This window comes from Alligator mississippiensis, chromosome 1, assembly GCF_030867095.1.
Source record: "Alligator mississippiensis isolate rAllMis1 chromosome 1, rAllMis1, whole genome shotgun sequence".
Lineage (NCBI taxonomy): Eukaryota > Metazoa > Chordata > Crocodylia > Alligatoridae > Alligator > Alligator mississippiensis.
The window spans coordinates 188,022,427-188,042,094 of record NC_081824.1 but is presented as its reverse complement, the minus strand read 5'-3'; the positions used below and the strand labels follow the sequence as shown (position 1 = coordinate 188,042,094).

The following is a 19,668-nucleotide window of genomic DNA, read 5'->3' as shown; positions in this document are numbered from 1 at the left end:
GTTAATTTCATCATTCAATTTTTTGTATTTTTTGGAGAAAGGACTGTGATTTTTCTGTTTTTCCTTTTTCTTTTTTTTTTTTTTTTTTTTTTTTTTTCTTTTTCATGGTACCTAGCACAGGGGGATTCTAGTCCTTGTAGGGGAGGTCTTTGGGTGCTCCAGCAATACAAATAGCATGAAATAACATTTTCATCCGTAACTCTTAAATTCTCCATAGTATGAAACAGTGGAGCAAAAAGTGAAAAAGCTGTCGGAAGAACTGAAGTGTCAAAGACAAAATGCTGAAAGTGCTCGTCACTCATACGAGCAGAAAGTAAAAGAAAAGGAGAAGGAATATCTGGAGGTAAGACGAGAACCATTGTTTTCCCTCAGACTGCTCTTATTAAGGTGAACAAATTGTTCATTGTGAAGTACTTTTTCCCTGATCTGATCCTACTGTAGGTGTGCTAGTGCTTTTGTGCACAAATTCACATTCTTTTGATTAGCAGCAGCAATTGGAGCTATGCATGTCTTATGCTTCCCATTCAGGGGCATAAAATACTGAGTGGTTCCTACTGACTCCGAATTCCTTCCTTCTGCCCATGACAAGAAGGCAGAACTTAAGTGCCCTCACAGGTTTCCTCTAGCACAGTTAGGATTAGTGTTCCAATAAGTTTAACATTCAACGTATTTTATTTTTATTTCATTATTTTTGTTAAATAAGATGTTTAGGAGGTGTAAAACATTGATCTCATGGCTGGGACAAGGTCTCTGCTCTTTGTCTAAGGCAGCAATGTCCCTGAATGATAGGCATTTCAAATGCCTTTGCCCTGATTTTATTTTATTTTATTTTTTTTTCCCTGATAACCATATAATTCTAAGAGTGATTTGGTGTTTTATGTACCCCTGACAGAGGGGATGATCTCACTCCACTTTGCCTGTTGATATATAGTGCATCACTATAATATTATCTGTCAAGACTTTAGGAAGGCAGGAGTGGAGGAAAGGCTTTGAGCTGTAAAATATATGACTCAAGAGTTCTAATTTATTTATGCGTAGATAGAAATGTGGGTATAATCAGTCTTATACCCAAACATAATCCAAATGAGTTCCCTAGTCTTGTTTGGAAGTATCCAGCATTACAATCTCGGTCAGGATAACATGAAATGAGATGCATTGGCCAGCACTTTGCAGGTTTCTGTCCCAAAATAAAGAGGGAAGGACTTCTGCAGAGACTGCGATCAGCAATTACATGTTGTGCCTGTCAGGTTAATAAACTGACTTTAACCATCTTAGAAGAGGCTAAAAATGAAGACTTCATCAAAATGGCATCAACAAAATGCATGAAACCATGTTGTTCAAAATGAAGTGAACCATAATGGAGAAATCTGTGTTGCTAAGTGCTGTTTCTTACTTTGTTTAGCAAGTTAGGAGTCTTGGCTATTGCTCTTATGCCAGTACCATCAGTGTAGACAGTATTGTCATAGCTAGTTTACATACTTTGTCACAATCAGACATCACTGTATGCTTCAAGCATGATTATCAGGAGCGTTAATCTGGATTATGGTTCAAATTTTGAACAGAGGTGACCGTTACATAATCTGGATTATGGTTCAGATTTTGAAGGAGGAATCATGACTGAGTTAGGAGTATGACAAGAATTCAGCCACTGTTTTGGTGCTAGGGAAGATGAATAATGCCACATTTGGGTGTTACAACTTGTGCTTCTTTCTGCTACAGTGAATTTGACCTGATTGTACTCTACCTCCTAAACAAAAGATGAGATAAGTCCTTTTGATAGCTGTGGGAACCCAAGAGAGACCAAGCATTTCATCTTACTAGGGCATAGGTGAAATGCTGTTTTAAAAGCAGCACATTTCAACTCTGCAATTCTCTGAGGCAGAGTGCCTTTCTGTGCCACTCTAATAGAATGCTTTCCTGAAATTATTACTATTTTACTGCTAAAAGCAAATCTTAGTAGTTTATGGAAGTAATGCTAGAAAATAGGTTGTGAGGGTACATAAGTATGCTGGAGGGGTGTTTGATTTTACTGGAAGATATATGGTTGCCTAGGAAGACTATATAGAAGGGAAGTACTATCACTTTGTTGCCTTTTCCCCCTGACAAACCTCTTGTGATTTTTTTTTTTTTAATCTGAAGGGAGTTTAATTTATTTTGTAAACAGATGTCTTTTTCCAACAGGCATCACACATGCTTCCCTGCTTTCTCCTTCACCTACCCTTTTCTGCTCCTTTTGCTATCCCCAGCACCTGTAAAATTCCCCAGGCCTTTCACAGACAGGCTATTTAAAGTATGTCTCCCTCCACTTTGTTAGAGGTGACAGTTACAGTACTTTGACTAGAAAACTGTGGCAGTAGTACTTATGTTTCTTTTCTACCATTGCCTTTTAGGAACTGTCTCGTCAACAGCGTTCCTTACATACACTAGACCAGCAGTGCAACCAGATAAAATCCAAGCTGAACCAGGAACTGCAGCAAGCCAAAAATGACTACAATGCTCTACAGGCAGAACTTGACAAAGTAGGCTTCTTAGATGTAAAAACTTCAAATAAAACTGGGAAGGAAGCATCTAAATTGTGGTCTTCTAGGGTGCCTATACACGAGCAGCGACACTGTTCCAATATGCTGTAATTACAGTGTCAGAGCAGGCTCGATTTAATCAAGTCGTCTGGAGTGTGGTAATTAATGCACTCTAGCAGACTCCAGCATATCATGCATCAACATCCCCATGCTTAAAAATGGTGGCGGGGGTGCTTTAACTAAAGCTTGTTGAATGAGCTTTAGTTAAAGTGACCCTGCTGCCACTTTTAAGCACAGGGATGCTGATACACAAGACACTCTGGGCACTTTAACTAGAGCAGCTCTGACAGCCATTCTCATTAAAGTGCCCCCTTTTCCCCCAACTCCTGGAGCACGTGTATAAATGCCCCTAGTTATTTTCTGATGTTTATTCATGTAAAATGAATGAAGCCTGGTTTTTGTGTGTATACTTAGATCTATATGGCTATAATATTAAAGTGAAATTAAGTACATTTCAATTCAATCAGAATAAGCTGTTGTGTGTTCTTATCAAAAGGTGTGCTGATACACAAAGGGCTGGGGCTTAGCTGCTTTGTTAGTTAGCCTGTTTCTCCCAGTGAAGAGAACAACAACGTATGGATCATGCCACCAAAGCAGGCTTACTGATAGGGGTAAATAGAAATGGTCTTTTAGGGGGCAAAAAAAACTCCAGGGAGAATTGAGAGAGAATTTCTTGCTGGTTAGTTACTAGGCAGAGAGCCTGGAGGATGGGTGCATCTTAAAGGGAGTAGCAGCCAGTGGGAGAGGTTGCAGTTGGGGAGGGATCTTACTGGGAAGAGGGCAAATGACAATTTTTGAGAACTCCAAAGGAGGCTTGTAAGACATCTGCAGTTTTGTTGAGAGCCATACCAAGGAAGAGATCTGCTATGGTATCAGAGCCTGTTGGTTGAGAAGATCTATCCTGAACTACAAACACTGAGCACCTAAACCGAGGGCTATAAAAAAGGAAAGTCTTGATAAAGAACTTTGTAGACTTTTGAGGGGTAACTGAGCTGTAAAGGGGCCAAAAAGTATTTCAGTGTTACACCAATAAAATATATTCAGTGGTGGTGTACATTGTGGTTTGAAGCAAGAAGAATGATGAACTGACATAGCAAATGAGCTTTAAAGCAATCTAATTAAGGCCATGCAATAATTCTTTTTCATTCTGCACTTCTTTCAGAGCTTTTTCCTTACTCAAACAAGTTGTTTTTTATTCTGATTTGTAATACATAGTCATAGTATATTGACTTAAGACAAGAGTTCTAAAACTGCCTGTTACAACTATTCTCCATGACTTTTATTTTCCTTGTGTATTCTCTTCTTTACATACCTACTGCAGAAACTTCAGGTTCATGCAGAAACTTTGGTGCTTTAAAATTTTCCCCAGGAAAGCTTACTCATTTCCATAATGGCTTTTTTTTTCTTGGTGATGTAATTTCCTTCCTTCTAACTTGGAGTATTGCAGGGCTATTGTGACAAATATAAAATAAATTAAAATTAGAAGTATCTGGATCTGATGATGATGATTCAATTTATAATCTTACTTACTGCTAAATGAATGTAAGACTCCTGGACGAAACCTTAATGTAAAGGTTACTACGGTGCTAATCTTTTATTTCTAACTATATTCTCAGGAAATAAAGCTACAAATTTAATGTCTTTAGGCCATAAATACAGGCAATTAAGCTTCAGTGTTCTTAAGACCATATTACTGCTCCAGGCATTGCTAGTGGCCTTACAACACCATAGTAGTGGTTTGTAGATATTGCCTCCCTATTTTCAATTAGAAGTTTGAATGTGCATGGTAATCTGCAATAAATTTTCAGGCCTGTTGGTCAGAAGTCACTGCTTTACATCCCCAAACTGCATGCTTTGATTTAAAAAAAAAAAATACAGTAGTGCAGGATTGTAAAAAATGGATCAGGGACTGGATTTGGTACACAGAGCTGTCTCTTCTGGCCTTCAGGGCTCCTGGAGTTTGGTAGTTTGGGGTCTGGGTGAGCAGGTTTGGAGTCCAAGGTACAGAGCCCTGTTTGCAAGGGGGGTGGGGGGAAGTGAGTGAGTGAGTGATGTTAACCTCCACAGCTTCCTCTGCCACTTAAACTGAGTCTGGATCTGGCCTGCAAAGAGCCCTGTAGTCTGTATTTGGCCAAGGGGACCAAACCAGTAGCTTTGGAGAGTAGAGAACAGGTATTAAAGACTGCTTCTCCGCTGGTTGAAAAGGACTCCAAGCTAATAACAGTATTTTAAATATTGCTTTGTGATTGTGCACCTCAGAATTTGCCTGGAAATATTTTTTCATATACTTGCACAGTCTTGAGTTTTTAAGATTGTCTTTTCTTTACACACACTGCTTTTGGACTGTCTGATTCTTAACTGAATCGTGCCAGGATCCACAGTTGTACTGCAGCCAGATCCAGCACATGGGGTTGGGCTAGTGTAGAGTCGCTCCTTGACTGGGTCTGGTGTGCATCAGTGCACTGACATGCACTCAGTGTTTCATCAGGCCCTTGAACTGGCCCCGCGCCACTCATCCAGCCTGTGGGGCCAGGCAAGTTGAACACCAAAGTTCTGGATTTCCCTTAGGATAAAAAAAAGATGGAACTTGGATTTGTTTGGTTTTGTTGCATCAAAACTCTCTAGCTCAGACTTTAAGGAAGCAATAGGATTTTTATTTTAAAAGCCGTTATTTGAAAAAGTAATTTTAAATAGGATCACAAATTACATTTGATCTTTTTCCTTGTAGGTGACAGCAGCAAAACAGCTTTTGGAACATGATTTCAGTGAGCTTACTCAGAAGCTGAGCAGAGCAGAGCAGGCATTACTAGCAACTCAGTCAAAGGAAAATGAGCTGAGGAAAAACTTCGAGGTAAATAAATTGGAGTAGATGGTATAATTAATAACCTAAATGGTAAATCAACAAGTACTAGTGCTATCTGCACCTTACTGACTTGTTAGGAACTCTGCAAGCTGTATCTTGTATTCCTGTCAAATTCATCTTTAAACACTGACTCTTTTATTGGTTGTGTTCAGGCATCCTCTACACATTACAGGTATCACGCAATTAACTGGTTAATTACACAATTACCTTGAGAAGAACTACACTTCCAAAATGGCTATCACACCATAAAATGCTCCATCCAGTTATAAAGTTAAACCTTGAAAAAGTATGTACTAACTTTAATTTGCACATGTAGCAGGGTCTCTGATCAACTGATAGGGTTCCCAATCACAAGAGCGTCCTAGACCCAGTTGGGGCTCAGAGTCCCACAACTGAGGGGATTCTCGGCCCCAGAAGCTGCCAGCTTTGGGTCCCAGCAACACCCTGCAGCTGCTGGGTCTTGCAGCTGCTGATGCTGCATTCCTGCCGTATGCTTTCTGGTGCTGGGGCCCAACTCCCAGCTGTGGGGGCTTTGTGCACCCCTGACAGAGCCTGGGAGGTCATGGCAGCTGCATCTCCCAGTCCTGGGGGTGCATTGGATACCCCTGTAGCTGGGAACCCCTCACTTGAAGGGGGCCCCCAGCCATGGGAGCTTGCTTGCTGGTGCAGGGGGATCCTGATCCCAGGTTCCCCCTGCACCAGCAATAAGATGCAATAGGATCTAATGCACAGTTGTGTAGATTATACATTAGTGCCCATCATGCCTTTACTTGCGTGTGTAAAGGGGCTGTCAGAGAACGATCTATAGGTGATCTTGCAGTTGATTCCATTGCGACTAACTCAGTTTTACAGATCCACAAATAAGGACTGAGGCCTTATTTCAGTTTTAGATTAAGGCGCTGAGGGAAGCCTAGAAGTAAAATAACAATGATAACCTCTGCTATTGAGAGAGGCTGCTGTGGCATTCTGCAGTGCCCAAAACATCAGTTTTGAAAAATCTGCATTTCATTTATTCAGGCAGGAGTAATAAAAGCATATATGATTGAAGCTAAGTTGATTGGCTAGAGCTGGAGGTAGACTAACCTGATGAAGGTGACAGAAAGCATTTCTTGTAAAATCCAGTTTTGTGAAAGCCCTGCATGAATGGAGACAGCACTGTTGCAGCAATTTTTTGGAAGTGTTTCAATTTGCTTACCAGAATAGTCTTCTTTCTAGGTTTTAAATTCACCAGTTCTTTTTTTCTTCATCCATTTGCTTGCTTTGGTAAGTCACTTGGATTAAGTGGGTGGTGTTATTCTAGACTGTGAACAACAGTTGTATAGAATAGCTGAATCTGTAAAAAATACTAATAAATAATATTTTAAATAATCAATATCACCACAATATTTTTTTTCTTTAGCTATACTTCTTCACAATCTCCATGTGAGGGGTTTTTTTTAGTGTGCATGAAGAACTTAGACCCCGTTCCTCCCTCTCCACTCCAAGCTATGATAAATCAATTTAGTAAACTCTCTGCAGGATGCTAATTGTACATCCAAAAACAAGTCTGGTTGGAGGTTTGGGACACAAAAATAAAGTGAAAATTGAACTGGACGTTTCTTTGCTTGGTTTACCAGAGAGAGATTTTTATTAGCACTAGGAATATGATATATCCTGTCCTTGCTGTTGTATTCAAACCTCTTTAACAGTTGAATAAAATGTTGTTGTGTCTATGCAATGATGAATTGCACTAGTGAGCCATACAGGATACATGTTTAATAGGGCTGTACAAAATTTCTTCGGGTGTTTCGTTTTGAAGCTGTTTCAACCTCAAAACAGCGAAATCAAAATGAAAAAAACGCTTTCAAAACAGTTTCGGAATGAAACATTTCAAAGCTGGACTTACCTGGCTTCGGCACTGGTCCCAGCTGGCAACGGCAGCCTGCTGTCATCCTTCGCTCAGGTCTGGGCCACGCCTCCCGGGAGGAGTCTGGCACAGCCCTGCAGCCCTTCCAGGGGTGTAGGCCTCCAGATCTGCACGCCGGATGACAGGAGGCTGCTGCTGCTGTCTGGGATCGATGCTGGGCGCAGCCTGTGCCCAGCGCCAGGAAGACTGCTGCTGCTGCTGGTCCCAGGCAACAATGGCAGCCTCCTGTCATCCCATGTGCAATCTGGGGGCCTGCACCCCCCAAAGGGTTGTGAGGTAGAGCTCTGTGGGGCTCGTGGAGCCATTCGGAGTGCAGCCCTGGCTCTCCCTCACCTCCTGCCACCCAGCTGCACTCCAACCAGCTCCGCCAGCCCCATGGAGCTGAGCCCAGTGGTGGGAGGCAGGGCAGAGCTGCTGGCCAGGGTTGCGCTTGGACCAAGGGCTGCGCTCCCAGTGGTTCACCACTGGCTCTGTGCCACCTTCTGCCACCGGGCTGAGTTCCATGAGGCTGGAGGAGCCTCTTGGAGCGCAGCCCTGGTGAGCACAGTCTGGCGGCTGGAGGCTCCACAGCCCCATGGAGCTGAGCCCAGTGACGGGAGGCGAGGGAGAGCCACTGGCCAAGGCTGCTCTCTGAGCGGCTCCGCCACTGGCTCTCCCCCATGTCCTGCCGCTGGGCTGCGCTCTGAGTGACTCCTTCAGCCCCAGAGCCCTCCTGGCGGTGAGGGGCCCCAGATCTACACACGGAATGACAGGAGGCCGCTGCTGCTGGCAAGTGACGTGAGTTTTGCTTGAGGTGCAGTTTCCCAAAAACCCCTGCACCAATCTCCTTGAAACTAGGCAGGCTTTGTGGCCTTAGAAGGGGCTACTATCCCTGCAAGTTTCATCTGAGTCAGGCAAGAAATGACAGTTATAGGTAGCTTTGTGCTTCCCCATTATAGCCTACGCGAGAAACGTCGAAACAGTTTCGACAAAATGAAATGGAACAGTGCTTTCGAAACTAAATGAAACACTATCCTGGCGAAATGGAAGCCGAAGTGTAATGGTGCTGTTTCACACAGCCCTAATGTTTAATTCAAGGACTTCTGTACTTTGCAGTGACAGGGACTCAAGGATGTTCTAGCACAGGAATCAGCAATGTTTTCTGAAATGCCCTACAAGGCAGGCTGGCATTAGGACCTGGTCATCATTTCTTCTCATCCTTGCTTCTCTCTGCTGCTCAGCTGCCTGCAGCATGGGTGAAGCCCCCCAACCTGTGGTACAGCATGGAGTGGGCAAAGCCCCCTGCTACCAAATGCTGCTGAAGACCCTGTTTTTCTGGCCAGCAAGTTGTAAGGTGAAGACCTCTGTTCTAGCCCATCATTTTCCTTTCTGATAAGCCACACTTAAAGCAGATCGGTGACAGTTTCTGGAGGTGGTGGCATTAGATGGTGCATGCCTGTCTGGGTTAGAATTGCTTGTAGCCATGTTGTACCTAAGCAACTCAGGTACTAAGGAGTAACTTCTGGGAAGTAGTACTAGTATATCTTTCCCTTCTCCTTTCCCTTCTCTTCAAGATGGAAAACAATTTTCATTTTTTGAGTGAAGTAATTTTATCTGCTTCATCATTTTAGTGGGTTAAACCCATTATATCAGTGCCCTGGGAATACCTAGAGAAAAGATAACTTGTTATTTTTTGGCTATTCATGGACTGTCTTCAATACTTAGAATTTGTTCAGCTATGTGAGGTTATGATTTCCAAGTTTTTCCTGAATGCTTCTTAGTCAGAGCTCCTTGCATCAAGCTGCAGGAGAAGAGGGTTGGGCCTTTTAGCTATCTAAACACCTTAAACTTGGTTGAAGAGGAACTGGTAGAAAAATGGGGATTTGCTAGTGCTCGTTTTGTGTACTGACTTGTGAGTAGAAATCAGCGCGCGCTATTGCAAAATCAAAAAGCTCAAAATTTATCCTGCTTTAAAACTCGTTGTATATCAAAATTTCTAGTAAATGTTCCTGAAAACCTGTGTGTTTTTCGAGTGATTGACATACCAGTTGAATTTTCAGGTTTGGAGGCTATGAGTGGAGAGGAACACTTTTAATTACTGTCCTAGGTTGACTTGTTTAAATAGTTACAAATTAAAAACCTATTCTGCCAGGAGGTTTTTAACTTTTTTCCCCCTATACATGCCCATCTTTTTCTTTAACTTGGCTTCTATGCTCTGGTGCCCATCTGCTATTAGTAACTAGATGAATAATTGAGGGCTTACTTCCAAATGAGCCCTGCCAGTGCTATGCCATCTGTTGTTCAGCTGATCAAGAGTTTGGGGAGAAAGGAGTTTGGACTTCAGAAGCAACTTGGAATTTAGTTGTTTAGATACTTTTTACTTAAGTTTTTTGGAGAAAAATCAACAGAAAGCATGCCACCTTGAACTAACAGACACATCCAAGTCTTATTAACTCTCTACATCCAAAGCAGTTGCATGTTGTTTAGCAGGAAGAATAATGTTATGTATTTTAGATATCCATCCCAAGAGATGGTTGACCTGAGCACAGGATGTGGAATTGGAAATTTCTGATACTGTCTCTGAAATGGACTCTATCTTTGGTTCTGGATAAGTCACTTTATCTCACTGTATTGTTCTTATATTGAGATCTGCTCGGGTTAGGCCACAGGAAATTGGCAATAGCTGGTTATAGGGGATGTGCTAATCTATGCTATTTGGTACAATTTTTGTTCCCAAGAAACACTTAGAAATCAAGGCCTAGTTTCTTTTCCAGGGTGGTAAACAGATTGCATACCAAATCACAGCTGTCTTTTCTGAATAACTTTATGGAATCAATCAGATTTTTGGTAATTCATTCATGATTTGATTTTGTAACTAATGTTTTGTTTTAGGAAGTGAAAAAGGAAAAAAAAATCCTTAATTGCCAGTTTGATCAAAAGTTGCGAGAGATCCACCAGCTGGAAGAAGAACTAAAAACAGCAAAGCAATTTTTAAAGCAGAGCCAGAATTTTGCTGAAGAGATGAAAAGTGAGTTAGATGTTTCAATTTATTGAAAACTTGTTGCAAACCATTGCTTCTGTGTGGCGCTTGAGGAAGATTTAAAATGGTAGTGTAATCTCAGTTTCCTAGGGAGAATAATTATGGACAAAAAGGTGAGAAAATGTTTGTGTATGAGCTCTGTCTTGCTGAACTTTGTTACTGTTAATTTAATTCCATTACAGGCAGTCCTTGGACTTGAGACACCCAATTGGTTCCTGAAAGCTGCGTCTTAAATCGAAACGTGACTTGGAACTAATTTTCCCATAAGAAACAAAATTATAAATGGGGGATTTGTTCCTGAACCAAGGGCTGGTACCCTATTTTCACCAAAAATAACCCAGAATTTTGTACTCAATCAATTATAAATGAGTAATATAGCTACATCAATGTATTTATATTATAAATCACAATCATTGATTTAGAAGGACTTCTTTGAGGTGACTGCTGGACTTTTTGAAGGGTTCTTGGCTGGAGTCTTAGGAGTCTTGGCTACAGGTTTTGCTGGAGTCTTGCCTGCTTTGTTTAAGGAAGTGTCCAAGGAAGTTTGGACAGATGTTCTCTTCTTTTGCTTGTCAATTTCTCTGTATCAGCTGTACATGTTAAATATTCCCCTACTCACTGATGCACTGTGTTCAATGTCAGGGTTATATGTCCCTGTTTGAGGAACGGCAGCTTCCAAATGTTGAAATGCCTCAGCCAACTTTGTTGTCAAGACTTTATGAGGAGGAGTCTCTTCAACAGTGGATGTATCTTCTTCCTCTGCCACTTTCTGCTGTTCATCATAAAGACTCATAAAGATCATCATAAAGACTCCTAGCTTACTCTTGAATGATACCTAAACTCACAGGAACCACGGAGTTTATCTTGATTCTCTAGTCAAATGATTAAGAGCCCGTAGCCCTTGGAGCAAAGCCATGGCTCATCCCACTGCTACCCTGGCAGAGATGCTGGCAGTGCTGGGCTGCATTCTAGGGGCTATGGGCGGTCATGGGAGAAGCTGCAGCTCATCCGGCTGCTCACCCCACTGCGAGGCGAGCAGTGCCAGGCTATGCTCCAGTGGTGCTAGGAGCAGGGGCTGTGAGCGGCCACGGGAGAATTTACAGCTTGTCTGGCTGCTCCCCTGCTGCTGCCCCCGCAGTGAGGCAGAAGGTGCTGGGAGCAGGGACTCTGCCCTGCTGCCGCTTGTTCAGCTGGGGCAGTGGGGCTGAGGGTGTGTGATGCAGGCGTGGGTCGCTCCGGGTGGAAGGCACTGGGAGTGAGGGCTGTGCCCTGCCATTGCTTGTGCAGCCTCCCCACACCTCCCGGACGAGCTGCAGTTTCACTCCGCCCTGGCAAGCTGCGGCAGGACATGTGCTCCAGATCTGTGTGGGGCGGCTAGGGCCAGGGCTGCTCGAGTGCCTTTTGCTTGGCACACCCCTCTGCCCATGCCCTCCTGGACTTGTGGCATGCAGCAGCGGGAGCCACCCCATCCTCTCCCTGTGCTCCCCTGGCAGCACTTGCCCCAGCCACAATCCTTCCCTCGCTGCGGGGGCACTGATCTGCCTTCCCATGCCTCTTCCCTTCCCTCTCCCCCCCACCACAGCAGACTTACCAGCTGGACACAGCTGTGTCCAGCATTGTAAAGGCAAAACTGGCATCGGAACCTCAAAACAGGGTGTCAATTTACAAATGTCGAACGTGCTGTTTGACAGAACTTGTAATGTCATAAGTTGAGGACTGTACATATTTGGGGGTTTTATAAAATAATCTAAATCTCTGGTACTTAAGTGGCATTTATGACCTTTATTATTAATTTGCATTCTAGATTTTAGTTTATTTATGCTAGCTTCATGCCAATGAAGTAGTGGAGTATTACTGTTATCTCTATCTTATTGATGGATAACTGAAGCATGGAGAGATTAATGACTTGACCAGTGTATCATAGAATTTCTCTGGCAGAGAAGAACATTGAAGATGAGTATGTTTAGGCTGCAAATCAACAACTAAACATTGGTAGGGACCTCAGGATCTCAGTCCACCACCCTGCATAATTAGCTAAACCATCCCAGAAACACTCTGGTTTATCTTTTACTTATAGATTTTAAGGGTGTGGACAGACAGTGCTTAACCTGTTCCAGGAATGTCACTGGATGCATCTATATGAAACATTTACTGCTGAGTTGCTTAATTAGCTCTGCAGTAAATGTATTGGTGTCTATGTGTGGCCCTATTAGACCACAGGGAACTAATAAACTACAGCAGATTAGTACTTGTAAATACAATTATTATCCTGCTACAGAGTTTTTTCATGTGCAACACCACATGTATAGATGCTTATGGAGCTGGCTGCAGCATGTGGGTGCTTCAGTGTGGGGGCTCCCTGTTGGCTAGCCCCACACTGAAACACCCTTGTGCCCCAGCCAGTGGCTCTGCAGCATGTTGAGTCAAGTTGGAGCAGCCCTGGACTGGCACACTGACCCCCCCCGGGTTCCCTGCCAGCCAGGGCTGCTCCGACCCAGTCAATGTGCTGTGGTCCTGGGCGCACATGTAAACATGGCACCTAGGAGCAATAAACGTGTAACCTAGGAGCAATAAACTTCAACATGATATGCTGTGGAGTTTATTGCTGCACATTAATATGCACATGTACAAGTGCCCACTGATGAGGAACTTGTTCACGTTTGTCCCCAGACAGAAGTGTCTGCATGTACCATGCTAAGAGTTCTAAATCACCTTTTAGTGATTGCACTGAGGGGTGATAGAGTTATCCAGGCCATCAATCCTCCCAGTGTCTGAATTTTCCCTAGGATTCCAGCAGAGGGGGGAGGAAGACCTGGATTTGGCTGGTCCCCAAGAAAGAGGAAGATATCATGGCCTACAATTGCAATTTCAGCTCCTCCTTCTCAAAAGAAAAAAAAAAAAAAAAGGGAAATAAAAAGGACTGATTGTCTTCAATGAAGAATGTGATTGTATTTTACAAAATCTAAGTGGTGGTACCCTGACTAGGAATGTACAGTTGTGGAGGGACTGGGGAGGGGAAGGAGGAGGTTCCAAGGCATTTGGGGTAGTGGAAGAATGGGAGTGGAGGGGGTGCTAGGTGCTGTGACAGATGTATGGCCTCCTGCTTGCATTTCCTGGAGGGCTTAGTGCTCCGGGGCCCTAAGATCTCTGCAGCTTTTCATACCCTGCCCTGGAGATCAAGTGTCTTCAGCACAGAATCAAACTGACATGAATGCTTTGCTTCCCCACTTTCTGTTTGCACAATAGAGTCCTGGTTGTGTTCCACAGCAACCCCTTGTCCTGCATGCATTTGGGGGTGGGGGTGGAGTAGGGGAGTGAAGAACAGTGTAGTTTGGGATACCTGGAGGACTAACCAGACAGTAGGCACAGAATGCTCTATGTTCCTTTGTAACATTCGACTGGCTCATGGAGGACTGCCTCAAAATCGTACCCTTTTTTGCTGGTATTCTTTTGAGATATTCCAGGAAGTTTAAACCAGTCTTAAGTGGCATGCGTGTCTAGACTCTTGGGCCGTGTCCAGAAGAGCACAGACATTTGGTTCCCCAGGAACAAGTAGCAGCAGCACACTTTGTGCCGCTACTACTTGTCCCTGGGGAAAGCCTGTACCATGAGCACTCTGGCATGTGACAGATTACACCTGGTGGGGTAGGGTTAGCTGGGGCCAGCAATTGTGTTGGCCTGAGCAGCCTTACCTGAGGGCTGGGAAAGCTGCAGCTATGGCACTGCTGCAGCTGGAAGGCTGGCCGGCAGCTGGAGTCTGGCTCTGGTTGGCCAGGCTCTGGTTTTGGGTGGCATGTGCTGCTGCCATGTGCACCACCCTACTTTTTTTCCACATGGATTTTTTTGATCCTGGTGTATTTCCCAGGGTCAAAATATCCCCCCATGCTGCAAGGTAGCAGTGTGGGGAATGCCTAGATGTCCAGACCTGTCTGCAGTGCCACATACTGCAGAACCACACTTGTATGGACATGGCCTTGGGGTTTAAAGCTTATTTAGAATGTTCTGAGGATTATGCCTCTCCACACCCTATGACTGTCTTATAAAGTGTCTTCTGTCCTACCCAGCTTGGTGTCATCTACAAATTTACTAAATATAATTTAGTAGCATCTACTGAGTCATTAAAGAAGTTTATTGAATGGAAGATTGACAATTTTATTTGTCTTGTAGGAAAATATTTTCTGTTTTATACAGTAAATTACTGGTGTTCAATAGTATTTATTTAGTAATACAGGAAATTCCTCTGTTATGAGGCAATATTAAGAGAAGGAGGTAATTGGGTCCACCAAACATTTTGATTGGTTTGATGTATTTTAGTTTTAAAGGCTGGAAAATGGATAAAAAGGCCACTAAAATTCTTCCAGTAGTCATTAGTATGGTTATCCCTTCTTGAGGTTAGAGCATTGGAAATGAGATTTAGAGGCAACAGAGTTACAACTGTGAAGTGAAGAATTAGCTATGGTGTGTTCTTTCTGTTACTCTATCATGACAGTGTTTTTATATAAAGCATGTTTAGCTAATTACAAAAGTCTGTCCAGTCTATCCAGTTGAATAATACGAAAGTAAAGGTTTCAAAAGACACAGGGACATTTGAATTATATTCTTAAATATTAGAACATTTTTTCATTATTCTAAATGATAAAAAGAGTAATACGTAGTTGATAGAATAATTTATTTTCTTTAGATTAACCTTTTAATATTTTTTTTCAATGTTCTAGATAAAAATCTCTCTCAGGAAGCAGAGCTAAAATTGCTCCAAGAAAAATTAGACAAGCAAGATAGTTCTGTAACTTTGGAGAAACTGAAATTAGTAATAGCTGACATGGAAAAGCAGCAAGAATCTGTTCAAGACTTGCTTATACAAAGAGAAAATCACATTAAAGAATTAAACAATAAAATAGGCAAAATGGAAAAAGAAACAGGAGATTTACAGAAGGTCCTTGGGGTGAAGAAGAGAGAATGTGAAGAAATAAGAAAGGAGATTATCACTTTTTCTCAGTGGAAAACTGAAAATGAACAGCTTGTGAATCATCTAGAGTCTGAGAGAGAAGGTTTGCTAAACAAAATTAATCACTTGGAAACTTCTCTCAAAAATCAACAAGTTAAAAGTCATGAAACCTGTGAGAGAGTCAGAAACATGGAAATAGAAAATGAAAAGTATAGTATAGAAATTAAAAATCTCAGAGAGACTGTAGAATGTAAGAGTGCAACATTAGAGGCACAGAAAAAAGCCTATGATGAACTTCAGCAAAAAGCAGACTGTTCAAAGCAAAAATATAAGAAAGAAATAGAAAATATGACTTGGAAAATAACAGAGTTCACCAACCAAATTGACATTCTTGAACAAAGGCTCCAGCTGACAGAAAATAAAGTAGTGGAAAAGGATCAATGTTATCAAGAGTTAGTTGTTAAGTATGACAGAATCTGTTCTGTAAAATCAGAAGATATTTCTGAAGTGACAGAAGACAGAGAAGTATATTCACAAAATGATTGTGGAAGTGTTTTAGATGACAGACAAATTGCAGTGAGCAATGCCACTGCATCAACAAAAGAGCCTGGAGCAAGCACTGAAGATCAAGAAAATCATTTTACAAAAGTTGCACTAGGAACAGGAAAAAACAGTCAACAGGAAGTGACTGTTTTACAACATCAGATATCTTCTCTTGAGATTTCATTAATGGCTCAAAAGCAGTTGAATTCAGATTTACAGAAACAGTATGAAGAATTGATACAAATCAAGGGTCAGACAGAAAAAAGGCTGTTTGAAGTAGAACAGATTCATGGAAGTTTTGTGACTGAGACTAAGCAACATATTAGTAATTTGCAAGAGGATGTATCTGCTCGCCAGGATTTTGTTTGTAAAATATTATCTGCTCTTGAAGACAAGGACAAGGAATTCCTAAATTTGAATAAAGAATTAGAAACTCGGCAAGCAGAGATTCAGGATTTAAAAATAAATAGGAAAATGCTTGAGGAATCAGTAAGGCAATTACAACTTATGTCTGAAACATGGAATTCAGAGAAAAAGGACATGTCTACAACGATTTGCTTATATAAAGAAGAAATTGATGGTCTTATTGAAAAAAAAGCAACCCTTCAGGGCATTAACACTACTTTAGAAGAAGAAAAAGTAGATCTTCTAAAAGCACATGCACATATTTCTAATAATTTAAAGGAAAGAGAAGGAATAATTTCTGACATGTCCAAAAAACATAAAGAGGAACGACTGTCACTTGAAAAAAGATATGAAGAAATTGAAAGAGAACTTACAGTTCTACAAAGAAAATACCAATCAGTAGAAGAAAAGAATGCCAACATAGAAAGTATTTTAAGACTTCAAACAAACAACTTTGAGGAGAGAAAATCAGAAATAGAAGAAGACAAACAGCTTATTAATGAACACAAAGAAGTTTTATCGAGGCTAAAGTTATCAGAGGAAAAAAATAGAGATTTGATTCAGGAACTTGAGAAACTACAATCAGAGTTTTCCCATATCCAAAATGTATCTTCAGTTGAGCGTGACTGTCTAAGAAAGGAGATATTACATGTCAGGGCAGAACAAAATAAAGTGCAAGAACAATATAATATCCTGCATCAAGAGAGAGAGGAACTAATCAAGGCAATAGAAACAAAGAATGAACATCAAATATGTAATTTAGGCCTTTTCTCAAAAGCTAATTATGAACGGTTGAAAGAGTCTGCGGAAGAAAAAGAGAGAGACCTGAATAAATGTCAAGTTAAGCTTGAGCTGCTACAGATGGATCTTGAGGACAAAGAAGTCTCTGTAGAAAACTACAAGACACAGGTAATGCAACTGGAGGCTGCTTTGAAAAGTTCAGAGATAAAACTTGAAGAAAGTGAGAAGGAAAAAGAGGGGATGATGCAAGAATTAGAAATTATTAAAGAAAAACTAGAAACTCCAGATGCTAAGCTTATAGTGATGAATACAAATGAACATTCAGAGGATTTTAATGGTGATGTTGTTTCCCAGTACCATTATAAAAAGGGACTGGATGAAAACTGTTTTTCAGGTCTTCATGAGTTAACATCAAGCCAGAATGATGATGTTCAACTAGTATCTTCTTGGCAGATGACAGTAAATAGAATAAATGAGTTGGAGAAAATGTGTGAAAAGGTGCAGATTGAAAAGTTAGCTTTAACAACTGAACACAATGAATCAAAAACTGAATCTGTAGCAACTACTGCTAAAATGGCCGAGGTAGGACAATTAATGAATGAAGTTAAAATATTAAAAGAAGAAAAAGCTATTTTTCCTGATGAGTTTATGGATCAAAATGATGAAGATAGATCAGAAATACAGTTTAATGAGCCAGTGTCATGCAAATCTCTGGAATGCAATGTTGGACTGAACTATGATTATGAATTTTTAAAATTATCTGAAAAAGAAGTTAAAATACACTTTGTTGAAATAAAGGAAAAACTTTTCTCTTTGCAAAACCAGCATAAAATTCTACATGAGCAGCACTGTAAGACAATCTCTCAAATATCTGAGCTGCAGTCTTGTATTGAAACACTTAAAGCAGAAAATTCTGCTTTGTCAACAAGTCTGAACAAAGTTAATACTGATTTAGTGCAGGTAACTCCTCTCCAAAACAGTGGTGAGTTTAAATCAGTTGGCTCCAAGCACATCTTTTCTCCGTTGGGTCTTAATGAAATCTCTCATTTTGCAGAAGAAAGTTTTGTAAGTTCTTCTTTTGACAATCTTATGTACAAAAAGTCTGAAGACATAACTCATCTGAATAGCTCCGAAGAATCTGTTTTAGGGGGTACAACAGAAATTAGTTTAGTTGAAGAGCTTTATGATCATGCTTTGGAACGTATTGCACAGCAAGACAGCATTACATCTACAAAATCACATCTGAACAGTAAAATTGAAGAGCTTCAGACACTGTGTCAGACATACAAAAAGTCCATCAAGATGCTTGAAGACCAATTTTGCTCTCAAGAAAATATGAAAAATGAAGAGATACAAGAACTAAAGCAAATAATCCTTTCTGAAAGGAAAGAAATAGATGACCTCAAAAAGCAAAATATTTCAGACAATGATCAGTGGCAGCAAAAACTCAATAGTGTAACCATGGAGATGGAATATAAACTGGCAGCGGAGAAGAAACAGACTGAGAATTTGTTTCTACAGCTTGAAGTGGCAAGACTCCAACTACAAGGCCTTGATTTAAGTTCTCGTTCACTGCTGTGCGTAGACGTTGAAGATGTAAGTAATGACTCTCATACAAATCAGTGTGATGTATGTCATTGAATTTATGGTACAAGCCAAAACAGGCTTGCTTACTAATAGGAACCTCCCAAATTCGAGGCAACTGCCAGCTGGTTTCATGAGGAAAATGCAGGCCTGAAAGCCTTTTTCATGGGCAGAGTGCAGCGGGGCCCCCATGTCTCTGATTAGCCAAGGAGCCCTGGTAGCCCTGGCCCTCACCACTTATTAGCTGTGAGGTCTGTTCATCATATGGCCTTGCCCTTGCTGTTGACTGGAGAGGGGCAGGGCCTTATGATGGACAGCCCTTGCAGCCAGTCAGCAGTGGGGATGGCAGCCATCTTGGGCTGCCTGCCATGTGAGCATCCCCACTAATCCTCTCCGGTGGGCTGCACAGTTAGGCCATGGCATGATGAAGGTGGCTGGCTCCTTCTGGGGAGCCAGCATTTTATTTTCAATGAGGTTTTTTTTTTTTTTCCTGCAGATTTTGTGGGCAATGCCAGATTTTGTAAAATCCTTATTTTTGGTAGGTCCCTACTTATGAAAAATGAAAACTATTTAAAAGTATTTTTTCTATATCATTAATGCAGTTTCAACTGAGATATGGAAATGTGCAACTTTATCTTTGGTTCCTTAGCTACAGTCCAGAAAAATAAAAAATAATGAATTATAGATAAGTAAAGGTTTGCCCCATTTTGGATTTTAGTATTTTATATTATCTTTTTGTATTATCTTTTTTTTTTTTTTTTTTTTTGCACTCCAAGTATGTGGTAGTTTGAGCTCCCCTTTAGGTGTGCGTGCACCTTATGTATGAAACCAGCAGTATCTTTTAGTGGCACATGCCCCTTTCCCTCATTTCTCATGAGAGGGCACCAAGAACTACTTTCAACTTCCCTTTCAACAAGCAGAATGGCTTGTTGCTAGATGAAATCTAACTTGTGTCCTACCCACTGGTTCTAAATTCAGGCTGAACACTTTTGAAATCTTAAAAATCTGCTGAGTATCTCAAGCACTACCTTCATATAGCTCCTTCCTTTTAAAAGTATTTAGTCCCCTACTCCCATCGGAAGG

General features: G+C 41.3%; 1 protein-coding gene across 3 annotated transcripts in view; it reads left to right on the top strand.

Moving 5' to 3' along the window:
• The window catches only part of CENPF (centromere protein F), a 56,005-nt gene that overhangs the window by 15,474 nt on the left and 20,863 nt on the right, over positions 1–19,668 (top strand). For all 3 annotated transcript variants that reach the window (XM_006260364.4, XM_019483182.2, XM_059717854.1), the window contains 5 exons: positions 218–343; positions 2,391–2,519; positions 5,308–5,430; positions 10,220–10,355; positions 15,083–18,597. In XM_006260364.4, coding sequence (XP_006260426.3) covers positions 218–343; positions 2,391–2,519; positions 5,308–5,430; positions 10,220–10,355; positions 15,083–18,597 — 4,029 coding nt within the window. The remainder of the gene's footprint in view (positions 1–217; positions 344–2,390; positions 2,520–5,307; positions 5,431–10,219; positions 10,356–15,082; positions 18,598–19,668) is intronic.